A 26476-nucleotide genomic window follows, 5' to 3' on the forward strand; every position below is an offset into this window, starting at 1 on the left:
TGGTTTCCGTACGAACTAGTACGAGAGAAAGGGTAAAAGTAGACGCTATTGTTTTTATTGTTTTATGCCTCAGTACTTCAAATACAAGTTTTTTTTATCTACACTTAAACATAAACTCAGACCACACACCATACACAGCATGCGCAAGGTAAATCTACATCTATACCTAAAGACATACACATAGCACGGACATGACATCTTGATCATTATAGACCATCTAAGCTTGAGGCTGTAACTTAAACCTGCAAAGAAAATGTCGTTGTCGTAAACGACTTCTAAATCTTATAGGGAGGACGGTATATAACTACTCTCTTTAAGGGGAATTTCCAGCATCTCAGCACCTTCGACAACTGTTCACTTTTTGTTTTCCCCCTTCCATTTTTTCCTTTCCTATACTGTTCACTTTTCTATTTTTTTATTTTTAGTTTATTTTTAGTTTTAATTATTCCATTTTTTTTCCTTTGCTGTTCTTTTCCCGATTCCCCTCTGCCCGCTGCGCGGGTACCTAGTACTGCTAGTTGGCCCACAGAGTAGACCTTACAGTTTTTTTAATAAAAAAAACGAGATACTCTCACGGCAAGTATAGTTTTCCAGACGGGCCAGGCCCGCTGGGCTGGAACGGGCACGGCCCGAGAAAACACGGCCCAGGCACGCTGTCACCGTGTCCGTGCCTGGCACGGCACGCCAATGGGCCGTGCCTGGGCCGAGAATCCAGCCCGTGGGCTGGCACGAGGCACGGCACGGAAATTGGGCCGGCACGATGCAGCCCGCTAAATCTCCACCGTTGGATGATCTGAGAAGCGTTACAGCCGTTGGATGTAGTATATATATCCTAACCCTAACTCTTCACCGTGCTGGGCACTTGGGCAGCCGTCCGCGCGCAGCCCGGCCATCCGCGTCACCTGCAGCTGCAGCGCCTCCACCGTCACCCCGGCCCCGCGCGCCCCGCGCCGGCCGCCGCCACCGCAACCTCCGCCTCCACGCAGAGCATCTCGCCGTCCCCTCCCCGGGCGCGTACGGCTCCGTGTGGGCGCACGCCGTGGGGCTGTCCCAATCCCCCTCGAAGTGTGCGGGCGAGAAGGTCGTCACCATGGCCAGCTTCGGCCCCCGCTGCTGCAGTGCTGCGCCCTGGCGCCGCGGAGGACGACCTCGCGGAGCGCGCCGCGGACGGCGAGGCGGAATGCGCCGAAGAACGACGGCGGTGCTCCTCCAAGGCGCGCGGCTGGGGGCGCGACGGGGGCGGCGTTCCCAAGCTTCTACGCGACGTTGGCGGCAACGGTGGCACGAGGAGGCACACGGGCTGCCTTGCCCATCGGCACGGCACGGCACGGCTAACCGGGCATAGTGCCGTGCCTGTGCCGCGACCTCGGCACGGAGGCACTATCAGGCACGGCACGGCGGGCCGCCGTGCTGCATAGTGCCGTGCCTCGCCGTGCCGTGCCTCACCGTGCCTGTGCCCGTGCCGTGCCGGGCGGCCCGTTTGGAAAACTATAACGGCAAGGACTACATCCACTCCATAGAAGACAACAACACAAGCTTATTGCCCCTTCAGATCCCATGGCTGCGCTCGGTTCTTCTGTTACCTCCACAGGCATGGCACTTCACACCTCTGTTATTCTTCATCGTCGCCACGGGAATCCAGTGGTCTCCGCATCCTCTCATCACCAACGAAGTCCTAATGGCTTAGCGACGAATTCTTCAGGCATGAACAATGCCTTACGGCCTGTCAAAGGAACTACTACACGGTAAACACATATCTTACTTACAGTTACTCATATATTATATAATATATATAGATCCTAGCTAGCCTCTTTAGGATTCACTATGTAGCAAGTCTTTTCCAGACTTTACCTTTTAGTATCTTGTATATCTTGGATTCTTGGCATACACAACAAGTTCCATGCAGCTGATACTCCACAGCGGCTTTTGTGTGTAAAGTTTGACCTGTTTTTTGGTTCAGAATTCCTGCAGTTGCTCCAGGCAATGCAAATCCATCGCCGTCAGGAGGAAACCTCCCAATACCCAAGATTCTTCCATTGTGAGTGAAGAACAGATACGTGCGTTGCTTGTTTCCAAATTAATGTATCTGATCGATCGATTTCCTTCTCCTGCTCCAAACCTATCCGCTTCACAGGGCCAAGTGGGTGTTTAGTGCCGCCATATTTGCAGTGCCTATGTACAGAAGGTTCAGAACATTAGAAGGTAAACAGAGATCATATGCTGTATTCATGGATTTGCGAAATCATTTCCTAGCTACAATCCCTAGCATGCATATTTGTTTTTTGATTGCAACTTTGGCGATAGCAGATAAGATAGAGAGGACGGCAGAGGTGGCAATCGAGGTGATCGAAGGTGGCAGAGGCGACGGAGAAGGTCGCCGACGAGGTTGCGGAAGAGTACCCCGGCAATGAGAGTATCAAGGAAGCAGCCTCGAAGATTAAGAAGGTCATGGATGTGATCGAGGAAGATACCGATAAAGCTGAGGCCCTGATCGAGAAGGTTAGTTTCATTACGCAATCTGTTGCTAGTTGTTATTGCTACTACACATCAGATTCAGAACACGTCAGGCTTTTGACTACGGCAGCTGCTAAGAGTAAGAGCATCTTCTTGAGATTGACCAATTGCAGTCCTGTTTCACTATAACGTGAAAAACGAGCTTCAGCTGATCCTCTTTTTCTTTGAAAAAATTTCCTGTTTTACCTCTCATTCCCAGAGAAAAAAAAAGAGTAAAGTCCATCACCGGTCCATAAACTTGTTTGGGTGTGTCATCCCGGTCCCTAAACTTGCAAAACAATCGTTTAGGTACCTAAACTTGTTCAGTTGTGTCAACCTAGTCCCTAAACTTAAAAATCTCCCATATAGGTCCTCAAACTTGTTCAATTGTGTCATTCTGGTTCCTAAACTTGTTTTTAAGTCTCATCTGGATCAAAGCATGACGAATCTAAAAACTCTATATAGTAAAATAATTCATAACTTTTACATATGAATTCAAATGAAGATAAACTTTATATCAAATTTGTAGTAAGCAATGCGATCTACAACTTTGTAGTTGAAAAGTTTTTAAATTGAAATCTTTTGAGGTCCCAAAATATTTTTTGAAAGTTTTTAGATCTAGAAATTTAAAATTTAAAATTAAATTTTGTGATATTAAATGACTTTAAATAAAAAACATTTCAACTACAAAGTTGTAGAACGCATTAAGGGCTACAACTTTGATATAAAGTTTGTCTTCATTCGAGTACATATGAAAAATTTATGAATAATTTTTTATATAGAGTTTTTAGATCGCTTTGTTTTGACCCAGATGAGACTCAAAATCAAGTTTAGGGACCGGGATGGCACAACTAAACAGATTTGAGGACTTAAACGGGTGATTTTTAAGTTTAGGGACCGAAATGACACAACTTAACAAGTTTAAGGACTGAGATGATACAGACGAACAAGTTCGAGAACCTAAACGGTCGATTTGCGAGTTTAGAAACCGGAATGACACACTAATATAAGTTTAGGGACCGGTGGTGGACTTTACTCAAAAAAACCAACAATTCTTCTCAATCCCTTTTCTTACTTCCCTGTTCATTGACATCTCGGGATGCCGCAACACCGTGTCACGCGAACGCATAGTCCGTCAAGCTGAGCTGGGCGCCACCATCCCGTACTAATAATCCTTAATTATTTACTAATGACAAAGATTGGAAAACATGGACGACTTCGCAAGACAAACTTTTGGTGGTAGAGATATCCAGCATCTAGGACGATGTTGCCTAGGCCAGTCTCAATGGGGTTTCATTAGAGTTTCATGCATATTAAATATGCTGATGTGGCGCTATATTAATAAAGAGAGATGATAAGAGTTTCATGGGAGTAGAGAGAGTTTCATCCCCATGAAACTCCTATGCACTGTTTCCAAAATATTTATGTGTTGGAAGCTGTGTCATGAAACTCGCATTGAGGATGGCCTTAGGGCACTCCCAATGCAAGACTCTACAATAGAGTCCAAGACAATTAATTACATATTATTTATAGTATTTTACTGATGTGGCACCATATTTATTGAAGAAAGAGGTAGAAAAAATAAGACTCCAAGTCTTATTTAGGCCATCATCAATGGGTGTTTCATGACACAGTTTCCAACACATCAATATTTTGGAAACAGTGCATAGGAGTTTCATGGGGATGAAACTCTCTCTACTCCCATGAAACTCTTATCATCTCTCTCTTCATTAATATAGCGCCACATCAGCATATTTAATGTGCATGAAACTCTAATGAAACCCCATTGAGACTGGCCTTAGACTCCAAGTCCACATTGTTCGAGGTAATAAATAACTTTAGACTCCATGATAGAGTCTGCATTGTGAGTGCCCTTAGGCCAGTCTCAATGCATGTTTCATGGGAGTGTCATGCACATTAAATAGGGTGCCACATAAGCAAAATTGCTGACTTGGCAGGGTCATTAAATGAAGGAGTTTCATCAGATGAGAGAGGAGTTTCATCCCCATGAAACTCTTGTGGCTCGGTTACCTAGTTTATAGTTTTGGTAACTGTGCCATAAAACTATGCATTGAGACAGATATCCCTATATCTAACTCACCTACGAAACAAATAACACTTATGTATGAACCGCCAGCTAGATATCCGCAATCAACCAGACACGTACATTCTTTATTTTTTATTCTATAAGTTGAACTTCTCTAATTAGATTAATAAAAATTTAAGAAAATATAATGACGTCTAAAGTTCACATAAATGAACTATCAAAACCTATTGAATGCATGGATATATTTTTTTGAGGGTATTAAATCGATAATTTAATTAATGATGTAGATGTTGGTTCATTTTTCAAGAAAACTTAGTCAAAATTGAAAACCCACGTTAAAAGTAAGGTGGCATATAATTTGAAGAGAGGCAGTACTCGAAACACTTGGCTAATATAAGGTGTACGTAGAGGTGTAGTAGTAGTCGACTAAACAATTGCGCTCTTTCTCGTTACACGTCAGCTGCTGCTATTACTTGGAAGTTCATTAGATTCTTCAAAAAAACTTGGAAGTTCATTGTACTATAGGACTGTCTTGCAAGTTCCCATTTTCTCGTGTTCTTTGTTTTATTCGTTTGTTGGAGCCTTGGAGGGTACGTGCTGATCTGGTAGTCTAGTACTACCTAACATCGTCGACTCGTTGTTAATCACGACTCGTGATCGTGACTTCTTGCATGCATGTGAAGCACCGGGGCCGGGTGTCCAGGTTGCATGCAATGCAATAACGCTATTCGAAAGGGCTGTAGTTATGTCAGGACTCTGTATCAAAAGGAACTATCTTCCACAACGTAACATTTTTATTCTAAAGTTTTCACAATCATTTATCCCACCTCCTTGCCCGGATCCTCTGCCCCAACATTCGTGCATATAGTACATACCTCCTCGTCCGGTCGCGAAGCAGCTGCCTCCTAATCTAGACGAGCACCATGGGATTTTGCCCCGGGAAGCAGGCAACAAGCAGCCGCCTCCTAGTCCAACCACGAGATGTGTCGCACACTCGCACTACACCATTATTCGCAACCACCGGAGCTGCAAGCTTCTCATGGAGCTGACGGTGCTCGGGAACACCTTCTCGGCCAGCATAATCATCGACATGGCCTGCTGGCTGAATAAGCTGCGCGGCTGCATCCTCTTCGCGGAAGCTGCTCGCGCGCGGAGGCTCGCGAAACCGACGGAATGACCGCTCCTGCAGGGACGGCGGCGGTGCCAGCACCACGTCCGCATCCTGGCTCTACGGCGGCACGAGGTCCTGCCGGCGGCCACGCGCGAGGCTCCGTCTCCGTGGGACGCACGCGCGATCATCGAGCGGACGCAGCGCGGGGGCTCGGGCGCACGGGATATATTTCTTCCTCCTCGTATCACGTGTACACTCAGAGTCTATTTTAGAAGCTGTTTCTTGTTTTTTTTTCACTCTCGTTTCTTCAATAAATACAGTGTCACAACGGGTCAACAGCAAAACTCAATAAATAGACGAATAATAAATAGATATAAAAACTATGATATAAAATTTTGTATTAGGAGTACCCTAACTAAACGAACGCTTTCTCTCCTTTCTCGTCTAGTTGAATCTCATGATCATAAATCTACAAATATTATGATGAAAGTTATTGTGACAGATTATCATGTAATAAGCTATATATATATATATATATATATATATATATATATATATATATATATATATATATATATATATATAGGTTATTATGCTTATAAATTTGTAACTTTTAAAAGAAAACCATGAAAATTATTCAGAAAAATAAAGTAAAAAAAATTATGACAAGACGGTGTGATGATAAGTTGTCACCTAATAAGTTATGCAACTTTATAACTTTCTAAAAAATGAAAAAATATGAAAATATTTTTTTTATAAAAAAAAAGAGGAAATCCAAAAGGTCATGATGAGAAATTATGGTGATAAGTTGTAATATAATGAGTTGTATAGATAAGTTTAGTGTATAATTTCGTAACTATATAAAAAAGAAAGTTATGGAAATAATGCAAAAGAAAGTAAAAAATGATGATAAGTTGTCACGTATTGTAGCATGTTATACCTTTGTATTTTTCTAAAAAAAAAGTTGCAATTCTTTTTTGCCAAAAATTAAAAGGTTGCCTGTTCTTTTTAGTAGCCACAATTTCGTAGCCTCTCATCTATACGTTGAGGTGAACAATTTGCTTGCTCAAAGACAGCGGCTGAGACCACACTTGATGAGGTGTAGTATGCGTGTAGCGAACTATGGTGGTTGGCAAAACTGGCCCTGCCCTTCGGATGCATCTGGTTATCTAGCATGGCTCTAGCTACAGGATGTGGTTTAGATCTATAGTTTGTAGTTTATTTTAAAACGGTTTGAATATTGGCATAAACTATATATAAACAGAATGTATCATCCAGGTACAAGTATTCTCATTTTTTTTCCTCAGTTCTGGACCTACAAATACTCAGCTTAAAAATCCATGAATTAAACTAACATAATGGTGTCTTTATATATAAATATAAAGCGGATAACTATTGTGCTCCCTTACCATGAACAGGTTGACGAGATCGATAAAGAAAGAAGTGGATTCAATTGTGGATCCTATAATCAACAAGTTTGTGAAGGATAACTCCTAGAGAAGGATCGATGAGAACAGACGGTGAATTAAAAAAAAATCGAGCAAACATTGCTTGGAAGGTAACCAGAAGAAACTAGAGAAGCAACGTGACGCGTCTAGTATCATCTCCTGTTTATCTCATTCAATGTTTATGATTCACGTGCTTATATATAGAATCATTAGCTTCCTACAAACTCCGAAAGAAGCACACACTTGTTCGGCACTCGGCAGTAACCAGAAGATGCAAAATGCCGTGTGTGTCATCTCATATGATCCCGTGTTTGCCTGATTGCCTCATTCGGGGTTTCTTTTTCAGTCACATGCTTGTACAGTTACTGACTTTCTGCGAACTAAAAAAAGGGTGGTCGACACCCAAGCATGGCTTGTAGCCCCAAGACTCAAAACTCCATGTCATGAGTATTGATGGTTCCGCACACCAACATAGTACCCTGCAAAAGCAGCACCTGTCCGAGCTGACAAAAGGTTGGAACATCCATCCAAATTTGCGATGGAAGAGAGTTTACTGCCTCAAAAGAGTGCATGTATTTGGTGTCATCATTGATTTCGCTTTGGAAAATCCAGGGAGGAGGGTTGGCTTTAGTAGCTCTAACTTTTTATGCCTAGGTGTTCTTCAATTTTTTGCTGAAGCCAATGATATGTTTGTATTGTAGCTGCCCTTATGGATAGTCTAGGATGTCGTGCACTGCAGATTGACGTGTTTATCGTATTTCAAATACCGCTTTGATGATTTTTAATCGTTGTCGATGCACTTTCGAACAAATAGTTTTGTTTCTAAAATTACCAGAATATTAACACTATATTTGTTTCCGTCAATATCATATTAATTTCATTGCAAGAAAATAATATGAAAATAAAAATAATTTAGCCTCTTATTACCGATCATTTCCTACCGTTTTCAGTCTGACTTGTGGACTCTGCCGACGAATTATATTCAACTGCCATTACAGCAAAATGGTAAACTGGTAAAAGACCGTTCTTCCCCACTCCATGTAGTGGCTCCAGTTTTTCGGCGCGGAGGACACTCGGGCACTCGTACACTCCCACACATGGGTGTGGGCAGTGCAAACCGCAGGTACGGTGCACATGCATATATGCACCTCTGACCTCTCCGGCTCGTCCGGTCTCGCTCAGCACTTGTCCATTCGCCTGCTCCGTCCGATCGACCAGCCTGGACAGCCCTACCACCTGAGTTTTCCGTCCGATCGACCAGCCCGGAGATACGTGCTACGTACCCAAAACTTTTCACTTTTAGGAAGACCACGGTCTCAGTGCTAGCTCGTCGCTGCGGTTTGGATCAGACTCATGAGCGAGAAGGACGAGTGTACTGTACCGTACAATTTGGCCCGGTCACATCGAATGTTTGGACATACTTTATGTATAGAGGACTAAAAATAGACTATTTACAAAACTAAAAACACAGCTAGAGAGTAATTTGCGAGACGAATCTTTTAAACATAGTTAGTCTATAATTAAACACTAATTATCAAATAAGAGAAAAATGCTACAAACACCGATACGATGGATCAGACTCGACCAAAGTATGAATTTTTTGGGCCGGCCTTGTTTAGTTTAAACTTTTTTTTTAAAAATAAACATTATAGCACTTTCATTTGTATTTGACAAATATTATTCAATCATGAACTAACTAGGCTTAAAAGATTCGTCTCGCAAATTACAATTATTATTTTTTTATTTATATTTAATGTTCTATGCATCCGCCGTAAGATTTTATATGATAGGGAATCTGAAGTTTTCTGCGAAATTTTTAAGAAACTAAACAAGACCCGCATCTTTTCTTTTTTGGAAAGTTATACAAAGTTATATATATAACTGATGCGTGCTACCTCTATCAAAGAAATACAACTACGTGTTGTGTGACAGTTAAAGTGGCTCATGTTTGGTATTCATATTTATGACTCTTTAAATCAATGTATTAGAAAACTATATAACCTAATGATATTTTTTTGATATCATAAATATTGATAACTTTGTATTCTATAATTACTAAAATATGACACTGTGCTAGAATTACATTCTTTCTAGAATGAAGGGAATACCACCTTTTTTTGATAACTTATTATCATAGTGAGATTCTTTGTGCTTGCGACTCTAGGAGTTTCTATCCCACTCTTGAGCACTTGTGACACTCGCTAGTGATTTGTTACTCTTAGGTTCTTGGAATCCAAGCTAGCTAGGTGTTGCCCATTGAAGCACTCATTTCTTGCTTGTGAGGTGCTCCTGAAAGTTTGTATTACCCTCTTTATTCTACCGATATTTTCTAGCTTGATCTTTGTGTTCGCCAGGGAAGAGGGGAGTTGAAAGAGACTCTAAAGACCCTCGAGGTCTCCTCAATAATAGGGACATAGGCACAACTTTGTGGTATGACCGAACCTCAGATTAATCTTGTGTCCCTATGTGCTTGTGGTCTTGTGATCGCATATCATGTATTATTTGTTGTGGTGGCCCGTTCTATATTGCCTATAGGTGGAGCAAGCTATAGCGTGGAATCACTTCATGTTATATCCCTACCGTGTGGTAAAAACATATTTGTATTTGTGTATAAACTGAATTTCGTAACCCTACTTTGTTCATCTTTCACATGGGTCATGTTATGCCTATTCACCATCCCCTCTACTCATTATGATCCTTTTAGTGACATCATCATCGTTGGGGTGGTCAGGAACGTCTTTAACCGATCGTGGGCTTGATCGACCTTCTTGGATACTTGTTAAAAAAAGACCTTCTTGGACAGGGGATCCCCCACTCTCTTAGTCGGGAGAGATGGAATGAGCGCCACCATGCACCCCGTGCGTTTTTAGGCTTCCTTCATGTTGTTTATCAACCCCATCTTTCATGACCGCTGAAGTTTTCTTCGGGTTGTCCTCGATGCCATGCTAAAAAATGATGGATTCGAGTTGCTTTCCTGATGGGACCCAAAACCGTATTTTTTAGGGTTGAATTTCGTGTTGAACCATCGTAGATTCATGAAGGTCTCCTCTATGTCCGCGACAAACTATCCCACCATCTTGGATTTAACGACGATATCATCAACATACACCTCATTATTGCATCATATCTAGTCATGGAAGCATTCTTTTTACACCGCTGGTAGGTGGCGTCCATGTTCTTCATAACAAACTAGGTGAATTCCTCGTGTTTTGTTGCATGACTTTTTAAAAAATAGATTATTATATACATAGCATTACTATATGATATTGAATATATTATGTATATATACATATATATGAATTTAACTTACATATATTTTATTATATTAGGTCTAGTAAAAAAATTACTAAACTAATAGAAAAAAAACTAACATTTGATTACACTATAGAGGAACTGGTGATGAAACAAATAGTATATGTATATGACTTGTATGTTAATAGATTAAAGATTTAAAATATTTCACATGATATAGATGACATGGTCATTTTTTTGTAATTAATATGGAATGACATGGATTTAGTGGAGAATGACGTGGACACCTTGCATGAAGAGATAGAATATTTAGTTGGTCACTTAGTGGAGAATGATGTAGACACTTTGTTTGAAGAGAAAATTCATCTAGTGGGGTTTCACTTTATAAGAGTATACATATCTAAATGAGGAGGCCGCGCATTAGTCTGACTCGATCTAGTGGTAGCATGAATACACTATCACGTACTCACGTCCACGAAATAGAGGGTTTCACACCCTACTGTCGATACCACTTGATCAATTCATGGCAAGGACAATGGATCCTCGGGACATCTGTCATCTGAGCTACTAGGGATGTGTTTAGTTTGTTGGTTTATTGTAGCCTGATCAGGGATTTTAGCCTGGACATCACAAGCCTGTTTCCAGGAAGCCAAGAGGTGTTTGTTTGGTTGCTTGTGATGCTGAGCTTGGCTAGGATAAGCTCGTGTTTGGTTTGCTATGCAAAGGGCATAGAGTCACCTCTTCCTTCAATAGGTAAGTCTACCTCCTCTTAGAGCATCTCCAACAACTCCTCAAATCCACTTGGTATTCTTATTATTTTGAGAAAAATACAAAAACACCTCTCCAACAACTCCTTAAATTCACTTGGTATATTTCCCAACTTGCTAAACATCGAGTCCGCACGCGTATATCTCCGCGCGCGGAGTAGACTCCGTATCGCGGTTTTGGGTACGACGTCCCTGTCCCGCGCGCGCGAGTGATCTCGCGCCAATCTCTTCCCGTGGTGCGTCGCCGGCCCGATGGAGAGCTCTTCCCGTCGCGCGTGAAGCCGCAGCCGCCCCTGATCCTCGTCCGTGCTGCCGAAGGCGCGATCGCGTTCGCCATCGCGCGTGAAGCCCCGGTCCCTGATCGCGTTTGCAACCGGCGCACCCTGGATCGCGTCCTCTCCTCTTTCGATTCGACTCTCAATTCCCGATCGCGTTTGCAGTCGCACGTGAAGCCCCGACGCACCCTGGACCAACTCACCACAAACGGACGAAGTCCGTGAAGCCTTCGTTCGTGAAGCCGGCTTGAATTCGTCCGTGAAGCTTCGTTCGCATGAAGTCCGTGAAGCCTTCGTTCGTTCGGAGTAGCGCGTCACGGTCGACTCGACCGGCGGCGGCGGCCACGCACGCGATGACGATGACGAGACGCGAGATCACGCGATGACGAGACGCGGCCAAATTTCACGTAAGTCCAGGCCCAGTACCGGTTTAGAACCGGTTTAGAGAAAGGTGGGCCTATTTTTTCAATTTTACCAAGTGAAAATACCAATTTGTTGGAGACACATCTTTTTTCCACTTGCCAAACAAAATACCAAGTTGCTATAACTCAAGATATACCAAGTGAATTTTAAGAAGTTGTTGGAGATGCTCTTAGTCATTTCATCAAACACCTGGAGCTTGTCTGTTTTCCATGGCCAACACCAGAAGCTCATCCGCTCGATTGCACCTGCGGCACCTAGAGGTGGCCATGGTGGACTCCAAAGGGAGCCGCGCCCCTGATGCCGAGCGAGCGAGGAGGAGCAGAGGGACGAGGGGCATGGAAGAGGAATGCTGGGACCTTGCTGCGAGCATGGAGGAGGAGCTCACTGGAGTCATTTAGTCAATGAGGAGGCGGAGGAGGAGCTCGCTGGAGTCATTTGGCCAGATCCGGAGGAGGTGGAGGAGGAGCTCGCCGGAGTTGAGGATCCCGTCTGCGCTACTGTTGGGGCCGCCAACGCCATCTCCATGCCCCTCCTCGGTGCCTCCACCTCTCAATCACCTCCCCAGCATGCACACTCCACGCGTGCAGTCCTTAGAGCAGGAGGAGCACGGCCGGAGCGCCGCCATCGAACGAATCACAGATGCGACAATTTTGAGGAGGCATCAAACCTTGGGGAGCGCTCGCCCAACAACACATCAACTTCCTCTTCCCCATCCTCGAGAGCTGTTACTCGGGTGGCGGGAGCAGGGGATGAGTGCGGCGTTGGCAGTGAGTGTGCTCGTCGACGATAAGTTCGTTGCCACACCGGACGGTGAGACGAATGGGACACGAGTCTAGCTCAAGCCTAGCTCCACGAAAACGCAAGCCCCTCCATTCTTTCCTAGCCTGGCTGTCGACGAAAGCTAGTCGGCAGTCTACCTTCGGGTATACCCACGGTAGTAGTTTATCGGTGGACGGTGCGCAAGCTACGAACTTGATGGTGACGCAAGACACAGACAAGGCTTTTATCCAGGTTCGGCCGCCGTGTGGGCGTAATACCTACGTCATGCGTCTGATTGTATTGCTATGGATTGTGTTGAGAGAATAATGTGTCAGGGGTCCCTTGCCCCTCCTTATATAGTCCGGAGGGCAGGGTTACAGATCTGGAAAACTAATCCTAGTCGGTTACAATTGCCATAGACAGTTCGATATCAATTCCTATTCTAACCGACTAGAATTCTGCTTGATCTCCACGTCTTGTTTCCTTGCGCGAAACTCCAAGCAGTCGGATCAAGCCTCGGACTTGTCTCGTAATGGACCAAGCCTCCTGACCCAAGTCTAGCCGTAAGGGTATAGAGGTTTATACCCCCATACTGGCTAAGGGCTCCTTTTTAGCTCGCTTGAGCCTGACTAAGAGACTTGATCGGCCAACCAAAGAGATTGAAGTTGGCTCTGAGAAGCCTGACTAAATGATACCGAGGGACCCTAGATTTTTATGAGTTAATCAAGCCAAGGTCTTTGAAGGAAAATAGATCTACAATCCTCTCCTTTTTCTAATTTTCTCAAACTCGGTTTAATCATATTTGTTTTCATTTATAATTAGATTGTCGGTAAAAAAAATGAAAATTGCACTAAATTTTCGATTATTTTCTATTTTTTCAGCACGGTTTTAGAACTTTGAACTAGAATAATTAAAAATAAAAAATATCCATAATAGAGTGATTATAAGCTGAAGTAGACATGTTCTTTGCTGCTCGCACTACTTCAGAGGTCACGGAAAGCAACTGAAAATTTGGAAGCTTAGGCCTTGTTTAGTTTCTAAAAATTTTCAAGATCTTACGGCAACATGCATGGTGGATTAAATATACATGAAAATAAAAATTATTTACACAGTTTATCTGTAAATCGCGAGACGAATCTTTTAAGCCTAATTACTTCATAATTAGATAATGTTTATTAAATAAAAACGAAAATACTACATTGTTGAAATCCAAATTTTTTTTAGAACCTGAACAAGACCTTATGCAAATACGTAGCAACTTATAATAAGAAGAATGGAGTCTGGAGATATGGATAAATTAAATCAATGATCATAATTACAACAGTTCATAGGTAGAAGGAAGCCTCGTGTGAGGACGCAGAAGAAAAAAGAAGAGAAAAACAAAAGCGGGAGCAAACAAAGTGGTCAAGAAGCAGAGGATCGGAGGGCCGCTGGATAATCTAGAAGGCGTAGATGGCCGCGGCGACGGCAACGGCGGCGAAGGCGAAGGCGGGGCGGAGGCCGGCGGCGGCGCCGGCCGGGGTCGCCGGGGGCTCGGCGGAGGGCGAGGGGGAGGACGCGTCCGGGCCGGGCGCCGGAGGAGAGGCGGTGGGGGCCCCGGGCGCCGGCGCGGACGCGGACGGCGTGGGGGCCGGGGTGGGCGCGACCTTGGGAGCCGGGGCCGGGGCCGCCGTGGGCGGGGCGACCGGTGCCGGCGTCGGGGGCGGCATCGCCGGGGGAGGCGTCGCGGGGGCCTTGGGCGCCGCCGCGGGAGCGCCGCTGGGCGCCTGCGCCGTGGCGGCCACGGCGAGGAGCGCGAGCACGGAGAGCACGGCGAGGTGAGAAGCGGCCATTGTGGTGTGAGTGTGAGAGGGCTCGCTTCTCGCCTGCCTTGTGCTGCTGCGGTGAGAGCTCGTGAGAAACGACGGCGAGCGAGAGTGCGTGGGATGGGAGAGGACGTGCAGAGGCGTGGGGCTTATAAAGGTGGCAGCTTTTGCGCGAGCCCCACCGGAGCTGAGCGAGCGGCCGTTGTGCTGGTGCTGGACAGCGCCGATGCAGCTGCCCTTGCCTGCCTGCCTGCCTGCATGATTGCCTCGCACGTCTTTGGCTTCCATTATTGAGACTTTGAGAGGCTTTCACGTTTGGAATTTTGCTCTGGGTGAGAGACTGTCTGATCAAACGTACGCGGCTCTTTTTTTTTGTTGGTAATAATACACTAATAATGGATTAATGATGAGATCTCTAACCACGGATTATATTCCTCCGCCATACTGACATGCACGATCAGAGAAATACAAGGGTCTCTCTGGAATGAGGGCCCTCGGGTCGTGGCCCCCGCTTGTCAGCTGACCGTCACATTTGCTTTGCTTTGCTTGCTGACACTTGGCAGGTGAAGGCAGGCGGCAGCCGCCTTGAAATGAGAAGTTGGAACTGCAATGCATGCTGACCGGATGAATGTTATGAACCTTGAATGGTTTTCCTTTTTACCTGAAAATCAAGCCGATCCGTTGGCACTGCATCCTATTCAGTAATCAGTACCAACTGATCGATGACTCTGAACGCCAGCGTTCAGTTTCCATCACATGCAAAATATCAGCTTGTTCATTTGAACTTATTAACTGAATCTGTAATCATTTAAAAATATTTTTTTTTCTTATAACAAATCAGCGAATAATACATGCTTTACCTTCAAGCATGCCCACGATTTCACGTTTCACCTGGTGACCGATCAGGCAACGGCAGGGTGATGCCTGCCGCCCGGCGCTCCGGCCACATGCCAGGGTGGACCCCCTGTGTACGCGCGGCGCGCACTGGCGCATGTGCGTGAGTTGGGGTTCGTTTACGATAAGAGAATACTGTCATCTCAAAAGATGCTTTAATACATTGCCTGTCTGTCTATGCTGTCTGCAAAGATTGGAAAGAGAGAAGACAGCTTAGCGTGGCCGAATGGGGAGAGGAAAAAATGATCAGATTCTCCTCCCTTTTCTGTCGTGCCAATGAGAGATCCGTTGGAGGAGAACCCAAAATTTAACTTGGGCATGAAAACGAAACTAAGCTCCTAGGCATGTAGTAAAAGTCAAAGATGTAACTGCAGTATCTCTCTGAAAGTAACATAAAACATCACATAAGGCTATATACTCCTGTACTACCCCTCAGACCTCAGTAAAAATCAATGATGTACTGGCGTCAGATGGTTTGCTGTCTTCTGATATGTTGAGGCTGAAAACCAGTAGCAGCTTATGCCATTTTGTTTAGTTCAAAAAAATTTTGCAAAATCGGCACTGTAGCACTTTTGTTTGTATTTGACAAAAATTGTCCAATCATAAACTAAGTAGGCTCAAAAGATTCGTCTCGTCAATTTCAACCAAACTGTGCAATTAGTTTTTATTTTCATCTATATTTAATACTCCATGCATGCGTCTAAAGATTCGATGTGACGGAGAATCTGAAAAATTTTGTAAAATTTTTTAGAAACTAAACAAGGCCGCACAGCTATCTGACTGAAGGGTCCCAACCAAGTGCTCGTACAAAGCTCCTAGGATGCTGATAGCTGTGGTTATTACTTTATCTGAAATAGACAAATGCTCAAGTAGATTCCTCAAAAAAATGCTGCAGTAATTTAAGTATTTTGTTAATACATGGCACTTTGAATCTTTGATGCTGCTCTGCACACAGATGAAAATGTTCATTTTTGCTCATCATATACTCCAATGGTAAAGTTAGTGTCCTTTTAGGAGCTGCTTACTTTATTGTTTTTTAATAAGCCGACTCAATGTTTTCTATAGCATCTGTTCTCAAGAATAATACAGCTATCCATGGATCTGCCTGACACTGTGTTCCTGACAGCTTCCTTTTGGCTGTACACCACCTCAACAAACCAAATCGCCAGACTCAGACACAATTATACAGCCAAGATGTACTGAATGTCAGCAAAAGCATCTGATGATATATAAGAAAATACATAAAGGACTAGTCCCAGCTTAATAGCAGGGTGATCAAAGAAACATTGCCAGCCTTCCAGCAGGTAATCCAAGCAGATTATTATTACTACCAGATGGGGTGATGTACCATGCGGCATGCAAAAACAAACATATCCTTCCCGTAATTCTTGCCCGCAGGACCTATCCCCAGCTGTACATAGAACTCGTTCCATAACTCATATGGACAGTTGAGGGCTTGAAGCAAACACAAATACAGGACCAGCATCCAGACCATAGCCATCTGGTATGGTACGGGCAGTTGCATTGCGCCTGATGACAAACTACATCAATCATTATAGGGTACCTCGCTCTCAACTAATCTTCAAACCTTCTATCAATGTCAAAGAAAATCAGAAATAATGTGTTCTTACCAAAGGGAAAAAGAAACTACACAACTTTGAAAAGGCGTATAACAACGTAAAACGAGATCTCTTATACCAAGCGCTAAGGATAAATGGATTACACCCAACAGAGTGTGTTTGGTTCTTCTGTCCAAGATGGTAACATAGGGATTAAGGCTAATGATCAATTCACATCCTACTTTTAGAAAAGAAAGGGGTAGGCAAGGTGACCCACTATTCCTCTATGTTTTCTTCTCAAACACGCAAGAGAACCGCGTATCTTTTTATATTAAGAAAAAAATGTATGAAAACCTAAAAAAAAAACCAAGATAATACATCAACACATCTCAACACACACGGCTACAACAAATCCATAACAAGTCCACACACATTTTAACCGGCACGCAACCCATAGGGAGTATTAAATAGCAATTCTCATCATGTAAAATGTTTTGGTGGAACTTTTCACACATTTGTAATACGTTATCGTGGTTTGACGACACTTTTCTAAAACGAAGAGGTAGAAGCGGGGATATTTTTTATTTATTATTAAAAATAAATATCCTTACTGGAGACATTGGCATAGGTATGACCCATTATCATTCTAGCCTCAGGCACTTCGTACAAAGTCCACATTACCTCTATCAATTTTACGAAATGTAGTTTTTCCTCTCTGAAATTTAAAACCTGATAAACCACCTCCTTGAACTTTTAAAACCATTCGTTTTACCTTCATGACTGGTTATAAGTGCTTTTTCAAAGTCAGTTTTATCTCTTTCTTTTTTTATTTTGGTTGAATTTTTGAAAAATTATAGTAAATCAAATAAAAATCATAAAATAGAAAATTCATTTTTTAGACTCCTTTTTTGTCTGATTTTTCTGTGATTTACATAATTTTTCAAAGATTCAACTGAAATAAAAATAAAAAGACAAAATTGTGTTTAAAAATTGCTTATAACCGATCAGAGAGATAAACAGACAGTTTTAAAAATTCAGGGGATGATTTACCCGGTTTTATTAGAGTTTAGAGAGAAATAGAGCAAAAGTTATGGGAGGTAATGTTGATTTTTTTTTTCCAGACACTTCTTCTCTTCGATCTGGCTGGCAAAGCATGAGACCATACCATTTTGGGCTTTGATTTGCTTGTTGGGCTTGGTGGCGGACGGACTGTAACCGTAAGTGAAAGGAATTCCTAAGTGAAATTGTGGATAGGTTTAGCAGGCCGGCCCAGTACGTTCCCTGTGTGCTTGCTCTCTGGGCCTCCAACGACACCCGCAACGGTTCTTCAACCAAAATGTGGCCCAATTCTCAAATTCTCAAAAAACGAAAAAATGTGGCCCACAGGTCAGCAGACAAAAGAAAAAAGCAGAACATCGCCTTCCTGTACGTACAAAATGTGGCGTCCTCTATTTTTTGAGGGAACGGCGTCCTCTTTTTAGCGACCCCACTAATGAAGATCCCCGTCCTCCAGGTCACAACCAATAGGAGCGCGAAGTTTACCCTCCCTGATCCGTGTCACAGCTAAACGGCCACCACCGACCGTCCGATCGTGCGTAGCCAAACACAAAAGCGCCCGATCCGCGCCGTCCGTTTGAACCACCAGCATTGACTGCCCCCATATATAATCCCCTACCCAACCGCCGCCTTTAATCGCCAGTTCTAATCTGAGGTTGGGGAAAAAAGCCTCGCGTGTCGCAAACCGCTCTCCGCTGATTTGGGATTTGGGAGGCGCTCGAGGTAATCATGCCTTTTCGATACCGTATTTCGAAGTTTCGATTCGATTCGATTCGATTCCTGTAGTTGATGATTCGCTCGTGGCTCTTGCTAATTTATCTCAGCGGCGCTCGCCGCCGCGAATTCGAATGTCTGTCGCGATTAGGGTTCCATGATTAGGGATTAGGGTGTGTTTGTTCGGTGGGATTTTCGGTTCGCTCATGCTTAATCTCGTGTACATGTGGTTACCTGTGCTTATTTGTTGCGGATTTTTGCCGTTTGGCAAGTATACTCTCGTAATATGCGGTTGCCAGTCGCATGATTTCGCCAGTACATGGTCTGCGTTTTAGGCATCAATCATTTACCGCGAGTATTCGATTTCATGAGGTACAGTAGTATTAATAATTCGCGTGCATGCTATGTGATTTGTAATTTGTAAATGCCCTCATTAGAATCACTTATGCTACTGAGATGCGTCTAACCCATATCGTAAGAACTGATGGTTATAGATGTAGTTTAGCTGATACGGTTATATCATCCTGATCATTGGATTCAACAAACCTCGCTCTTTTATAGTTAAGCATTGCATTGTGAGAATGATCTTGTGGGTCTCTTGAATGTTGTCTTTAACTATTGAGCAACAATAATTCTACTGATGTTTGGTACATGGTGTAACTTATATGTGTTTGTATTGCTGCATGAAAGCAGCAATGTTAATGTTAAATGTTTTGTTCCTTATTAAAAAAAAGTGCCCAAACCTGCATAGCACCTATTAATGTGACACAAATATATGAAGTTTAGTATTGATATTTCACGTCTGGGGTAGTCCACATTATCATTTTACAGATGAATCAATTTGTTGGAGAAAGGATCGTTCTATTTTGTATCATTGAATCATTATATTTGTGATGATAGGATGGGATATTGACCTGGCTACATTATCTTTCTATTACTGTTCGTAGTGGATCATCTTCCCAATGTTCTTTTGGATTAGGATCAGGTTGAGGTTTATCATTTAGAATTTATGTTTTCCAATAAAATTATTCTACAGCTTCATTGTTCAGTAGAACTATTAGTTGATGTGGTTTTGAACCTCTGCATGGTGAATTAGTTATGCAATTGATTTATCAGGAGTATTCTAAGGATTTTGGGTAACCTTTTACTTATTACCCTTTGTTTTTTTGCTGTTTTCAGGTAAACCATAGTTTGTGACTCATGGCTCGTACTAAGCAAACTGCTCGCAAGTCCACTGGAGGGAAGGCTCCTAGGAAGCAACTTGCCACCAAGGTTTGTTGCTAGTAATCTGTTCTTTTTTTTTGTTACTGTTTGTAGTTATTATACTGTACATACTTCATCTTTTGTGTGTATAAAACTATAAACTGGTCATAAAATGTGAAGACAGGTCATTTTAGTTATATTTATAAAACAATCATTAACTTAGTTTTGTTATTTGACAGGCTGCCCGTAAGTCTGCACCTACAACTGGAGGAGTAAAGAAGCCTCACCGTTACCGCCCTGGAACTGTTGCTCTTCGGTGCGTGATAAATAATTCTTTGATTGCTTGCTGTCCCCACTTCAAATAAGTGTGCCCTATTGGCAAAATCCTAATTGTTCTCCCTGACTTTGCAGTGAAATCCGCAAGTATCAGAAGAGCACTGAGCTGCTCATAAGGAAGCTTCCATTCCAGAGGCTTGTCAGGGAAATTGCCCAGGATTTCAAGGTGAGATTTGTTTTCATACTATCTGTTGTGCTCAGTCATGTAATCTCGCAATTCTGAAGTAAGCATAGAAGCTTATTTCTCAACCTGTTGTATTTGTGCAGACTGATCTGCGTTTCCAGAGCCACGCGGTCCTTGCGCTGCAGGAGGCTGCGGAAGCATACCTGGTGGGTCTGTTTGAGGACACAAACCTGTGCGCCATCCACGCCAAGCGCGTGACCATCATGCCCAAGGACATTCAGCTGGCAAGGAGGATCCGTGGCGAGAGGGCGTAGTTTCTCTGTTACTGGATTGGCTCTGGAAGTATGGTGTGCATCTGTTCGATGCTTTGCTTTTGTGGTGCTTAACGTTTGTGGGTGTTTGAACTCTAATGCTCATTCGTAGTGGATTAGTTGGTAGGAAGTGCTGCGATCTTACTATGTTTTTAGAGTCTATAATTGTTGTCGATTAGTATAATTGTCTAAGTGCTGGTTTCGCCCATCAACCTGATGGGTTATCTGAACCTCGAATTGATATGTTAAGTTGTGAACTTCGTTATATTGTGTCAGCAACGGTTGCATTTTATTGTGCTGAAGTTTTTTGTATGTGATGTCGTCTGCTGTGGTATCGATGTGCTGCTTTATCTTTCGGCGGCAGCAGTCATGAACATTTCTGCTTGCATGCTTGTAGAGGCCAGGGCAGTTTTGTGTCCAGCCCGTTACCGACATGAGGCAAGCCGGCAAACTGCTGAGTTGCTTCGCGGGTAGCAGGCGAGAAGGCTGCATTCGTCGCCCATAAAAACAAAAGAAGGCTGCATTTTCGTGTAAAAAGACCCGAAAGTGGTGTCCTTTTGGCACGCGCCACGACCAACCCATTTTACCCGTGCAGCCTTGACTGACCGGTCTTCCATCTCGATTGTTTCCACGTACCGGACCAACCCACCATTCTCGTCCATCTCTACTTGACGGGTTCCTCTCTTTCCATTGTTACTGAATTCCGGCCAATCCAAAAAATCATCTCGCGATTTAACTTTTATAAATCGTTATTATCATGTCTGACCTGTGAGTTTGACCCGTGTGTTGATTCGACCATTAATCACACCACACCTAGCTTTGCTAGTGTGGGTTGTAGTCCTGACTGTATCCGCACCAATTCATTTCTAATATGTTCTTTTTACATTTCTAGTATGCAAAATTGATTAATCTCCATACCCGAGCATCACAGGCATCCTGTATCGCTGTTAATGACGGCATGGCCCGGTGCTGTCAAGATGTTTTAGAATGGTCTAACTCAGCAGCCTTCAGGCAGGTTTCGTAATAACGAAAAAGATGTGACAAAATTCGTTCCGACTAACGTAGATCAGCAGCCTGATTAGTTCAGATTGGATTAATTTTTGTTGTGTGTTCGGTTGGTCACGCTCACGCACTGCTGACAGACCAAATTCCCCAAGGGGTCGTCGACAAAGGCGTGCTCAGTTAAACTAAACTAAAATAAAATCGATGCCCTTCTGGTCTCATCAGCGTGTATCAACAACATTTACTCCTAGGATAGTTTAGTTAATGCCTTTCGATTGCTTGGCAACACCATCTCTACCAGCGATTTTCAAGAAACAAAAAAGTAAAGGTGATTTAGTACGATGCCAGGCAGCATCATATGATATCCGCAGATTTTTTTTTACCCCATCACTCATGATTCATGATGCTGATGCCATTGAATAGGAGGGCTTTTCTTGTAGCAGTAACACTTTCACCAGGCGTCCAGAGACATGGACTGCTAACTGAACGTACAAAGACTCTTTGGGAACCGGCATAGGATCACGTCTGATGCAGTGCAAGCTTTGTTTATTTTTCTAAGCTTTTTTCAGGGCTTCTCTCAGCTTCTGTCGAAGGGTCGGTGACACCAAGAGGATCCACGTCACAAAATGTGGCAACGGAAGTGAGCACCGGCAAAATGCCATGTCTTCGATGGGCCATTGAGTAGAAGAAGACGCCGCCGAAAGGAGCTCATCTTTACTTCGTGCTGCAGCACTGAAGGCATGCACGAAGCTTAACTCACTCGTTTTACGTCATCAGGAGCCATGCGCCGTGATTTGCTCCATCATAATTCAAGCAGAAGTGATCACCGACACCTTTTGCAGTTGTCGAAATGATCAAAGAGACTTGTTTAGATGGAATTCTAAGAAAGCCTTTGATACTAGATGATTTGCTTGCCTGATGTAATGAAACATGGAGAATGACTGAAAAGCATGCTCTCTTTGTTCTGCCTTGTCAATGGTGATATTGATTGCCAGATGGGTTCTAAACGACCAAACGATCCACAGTGCTAGGAACAGGTCAGCCCCGTCCATTCTGTTTTGGACACCGTATTTTATATCTATATGTGCAACCAGTATTTACGTGGTATTTTTCCTGGTAAGAAGATGGATATACATAAGCAGACACAAGTTCTTTTGGAGCTATGGAGCATCGGCTGGACTTTAAAGGTAGCTTTCTGTACTGAAAGGATTGTTGGCGAGACATCAAAGCATGCGACTTTAGATACTCAAAGTAGATTAGGAAAACATATTATGGGATCTCTTCTATTTCAGTGCTGAAAGGAGTATAACGTTGCCGCATCAATAAATCTGATTATTTCTTGGCATTGGAATGAAAGCAACAACAGCTCACTAGGGAGGACTAACAATGCACGCGTATCGGCAGAGCCTACCCTGCTATATGCTCAATGCTCCTATCTTGGCATTGCGCCATTGGCGTGCTAGGCAAACGAGAAAACCGCTGTGCAAATTCATTTCCAAGCTGTGCTAGGCGAAAGACTTATATGCATGGTTACAATACAGTGAAGGATTTCATAAAAAAAAAACAATACAGTGAAGGTTCAGAGCAAACGCCTCCAGTGCACGATAGAGAAGAGAATATGCCGTCGTAATTAACTTCTGCACTGACAAATGGCCGCCTTAGCAAAAGTTGACTTTCCGTTATAGTTCTAGAAGTCTAAATGTCAAAAGCGTTACACTGAAAGGTATCCAAAGTGGCACCTTCTTCACATCACCTTCAGATAATCAGATTCGATCCCTTTTAATCCTTTGTGTCAGCCGTATGACTATAAACTGTTGAATTTTCAGCTTGATGAAAATGCCAGGTTCTGGAAACGATTGAAATTTCAACACAAGAAAGAAGCAAATCTGATTCAACAACTTTTCATTTCTCGTGTATTCAGACGAACAGATCGAAGAGAAGTACAGAACTACAAGCAGTATATCGGGGTAAAAAAAAAATTAGAGTGTGTGTACTGGCGCTAAATTTGGCTTGTAGAAGCTTTTCCTCCTGCAAAACAAATCGCCGAACTTGCGGAATATCGGCCTCTTCTTCTTGTGCTTCATGGAATCGTCCATGTCAACGTAGTGCCTCTCGTCGACGTGATCGAACTCGTCGTCGAAGTCCTCCATCGCCGCCGCGTCTGCTGCGGACTTGAGGTCAGCAATGTTGCTCAGCGACGCGAACACCCGGTCCTTGGGGTTCAGGTTCCCCATCCGCGCCGACTGCGAGAGGCCCGTCTTCAGCTTCCCCGGCTCGCCGATCGAGTACCTCCGGCGGCTGCTCGGCGTGCGTGGCTTGTCTGCCATCCACCGCTGCGACGACGACTGCGGCGTCCCGTTCTTGCTGCCAATACCATTTGCTGGCAGGCGCTGGTCGAAGGCGTAGTCCGGCGCGGGGGCGGTCTTGGCGGACGCGGGCGTGCTGCACGCCGTGGTCGTCGTCGTCGTCGTGGTGGCGGCGAGGAGGCTGTTGAGCTCCTTGAGGCTACCCTGCGCCGCGGCCTCGCTGACCTTGATGCACTCGTACTCCTGGCGGAGGCTCTGCAGCGCGCTCTCCTTCTCCGCGACGGCGTCGTTGAGGCGCGCGTTCTCGGCCCTGGCGAGCTGGAGCGAGTCCTTGACGACGTTGGCCTCGGCGACGGCCTGCTTGAGGATGTCCCGCAGTCGCGCGTTCTCGTCGCGGATGACGCGCTGCGACTCGACCAGCTTGGTGTTCTCCTGGCGCGCCCGGTTCACGTCGTCCTCGGACGCGCGCACGCAGTCGAGGAAGACGCGCTCCTTGTCGCCCCACGCCGCGACGCACTCGTCGGCCTCGAGCCTGCACCGGTCGCGCTCGGCGGCCACGGCGCGGACCTCGGCCTCGGCGTCGGCCAGCGCCGCGCGCAGCCGCTCGGCCTCGGCGTTGGCGGCCTCCAGCTCGGCCTGCGCCTCGGCGAGCCACACCTTGACCTGTTTGGCCTCCATGGTGACGTCGGAGAGCGCGACGGAGAGGTCGTCCGCCGCCTTGCGGCTCCGCTCCTCGCCCTGCATCGCCGTGCGGAGCTCGCCGCGCAGGACCCTGATCTCCTCGTCCGCGCCGCCGAACATGAGGTCCTTGACGCTCGTCCTCTGCTGCTCCACGCCGCCGCCGCCGCGGCCTCGGGCGGACGCGGACGCGGCCTCGAGGCTCTTGTTGGCCTGCTGCAGCGTGGCGATCTCCAGCTTGGCCTCCTCGAGCGAGATCTTGGTCTGCTCCAGCTGCTTCGTCTGGTATATCAGCGACTCCAGCATCTTGCGCTCCGACTCCTTGGACTTGCCCACCTCCCGCTCCAGAAGCTGCACCTTCTCCGCGACGGCCCTGGCGCCGTCCTCGCGTCCCCGCCTCAGGTCATCGAGCTCCCTCACGGCTCGCGCCTTGTCCTCCCGCTCCCGCCGGAGCTCCTCCTCCAGCTGCGCCACCCGCTGCTGCTGCTGCATCGCGCCCATGCCGCCAACGCCGCGCCGCCTCTGCCAAACAGGACAGCACCAAGAGCCGCCGCCGCCGCAGCCGCCGTTAGAAACAAGAAGGTTTAATGTCCTTACTCCTTACAGTAGTATATATACCGGCCGGCGCCCCTGATCGGTGATCACTCCATTCCAAAGCCGCCGGCTTCGTGCGTAACGTAACGTGAGAGATGGCGACAAAAGCAGAAAGGCAGGGCGGTGCAGTAAGGGAATACCTCCGGTGACGAGGGCGCCTTGGAGGCACCGCCGCCGGCGCCGGCGGATGAGCGGCTGCGGTGGAGGCGAGGGGACGACGGCTTGCGGTCTCTGGAAACGGACGACGAGGCGGTGGCTGTGGCGGCACCCCTGACCCTGAGGCCGGCCTCGAAGGAGCCGGATCTGCGAGGCGAATCCCAGCTCATGAAACCGTATCGCCGGGCTAAATAGTCAAAACAATAAAAGAACGCACAGACGCAGTGGCAACAGACGGAGAGGATCCCCGACTCCCCGAGCCGAGCCGGGAAAGAAGGATCGATTCTACTATAGAAGAAGGAGGCGCGCGCGTGCCAAGTAGCCAGTCAGGGCCTCAGGGGGTGTCGTCTGAATTCTCACTCACCTCGGCCTGGCGGACAGCATCTCGGGCACGCGGCGGGCGGCGCGGACTCCGAGGCAGGCCGGGGAAAAAGAAAGAGATCCGTGTCAGAGGGGAACGGAATAGAAGAAGGCCTGGCACGACATGGCGCAATTAATACCACCAGGCGACCACCGCCGGGGACGGACGGGAAGCAGACAGGAGAAGGAAAGCGAACAGCGAAGTGAGGCCAGGCCGTGGGAACCAATTCAAGATTCTCTATCACATCAAATCTTGTGGCACATGCATGAAACATTAAATATAAATAAAAAAAACTAATTATACAGTTTAGCTGTAAATTACGAGACGAATCTTTTGATCCTAGTTAGTCTATGATTGAATAATATTTGTCACAAACAAACGAAAGTGCTACAGTACCGAAAAATTTTCATTTTTCGGAACTAAACAAGGCCTGAGAATGGAAACGGGATACTGCTAATAATAAAAAAATATTAAGGCCTTGTTTAGATGTTGTCGTATTTACTTCAATCCATGTGTGTTGGTGTGGATTGGAGTGGAATTTAGTTCAAATTCCACTCCAATCCACCTCAACATATATAGATTGATGTGAATACGACTACATACAAACAAGGCCTAAACGGAGCCGGCTTGGATTTGTGTACATGTGTATCGTGCGTCGTCAATCGCGAGGGCCGCAAATGGCGGGTCGTGGACTCGTGGGTAAGTGCGTTTGGAGCCTGGCGTGCGAGATGGGGTCAACGGCGGTGGTTTTGGCGCGGGGTTTTGGCTGGTTTTCTTTGATTTGATCCGGCACTGCGACTGG

The 26476-nt window shown here is 45.3% G+C and overlaps 3 protein-coding genes and 1 pseudogene across 7 annotated transcripts; 2 read left to right on the forward strand and 2 right to left on the reverse strand.

Annotated features, from left to right (window-relative positions):
- Positions 921–2975, forward strand: LOC8057444 (annotated as a pseudogene).
- LOC8073401 (arabinogalactan protein 1) lies at positions 14015–14407 on the reverse strand. Its single transcript, XM_021463601.1, has one exon. It carries the CDS (start codon positions 14405–14407, stop codon positions 14015–14017), a length of 393 nt encoding a protein of 130 aa, XP_021319276.1.
- LOC110436307 (histone H3.3) lies at positions 18459–20879 on the forward strand. Its single transcript, XM_021463003.1, has 5 exons — positions 18459–18612; positions 19783–19875; positions 20046–20122; positions 20218–20308; positions 20410–20879. Exons 2-5 carry the CDS (start codon positions 19804–19806, stop codon positions 20578–20580), a joined length of 411 nt encoding a protein of 136 aa, XP_021318678.1. The 5' UTR covers positions 18459–18612; positions 19783–19803; the 3' UTR covers positions 20581–20879.
- Positions 23457–25798, reverse strand: LOC8057445 (cingulin). Of its 5 annotated transcripts, XM_021462437.1 has the most exons (4): positions 25531–25761; positions 25298–25460; positions 25182–25227; positions 23457–25085 (listed from the first exon to the last, which is right to left on the reverse strand). In XM_021462437.1, exon 4 carries the CDS (start codon positions 25062–25064, stop codon positions 23559–23561), a length of 1506 nt encoding a protein of 501 aa, XP_021318112.1. In that variant the 5' UTR covers positions 25065–25085; positions 25182–25227; positions 25298–25460; positions 25531–25761; the 3' UTR covers positions 23457–23558. The 5 variants fall into 5 exon arrangements, with proteins under 5 accessions (XP_021318112.1, XP_021318109.1, XP_021318110.1 ...); XM_021462434.1 differs by lacking the exon at positions 25182–25227 and having other exon boundaries at positions 25678–25798; XM_021462435.1 differs by lacking the exon at positions 25182–25227.

The sequence above is a fragment of the Sorghum bicolor genome, chromosome 6 (genome assembly GCF_000003195.3).
Source record: "Sorghum bicolor cultivar BTx623 chromosome 6, Sorghum_bicolor_NCBIv3, whole genome shotgun sequence".
NCBI lineage: Eukaryota > Viridiplantae > Streptophyta > Magnoliopsida > Poales > Poaceae > Sorghum > Sorghum bicolor.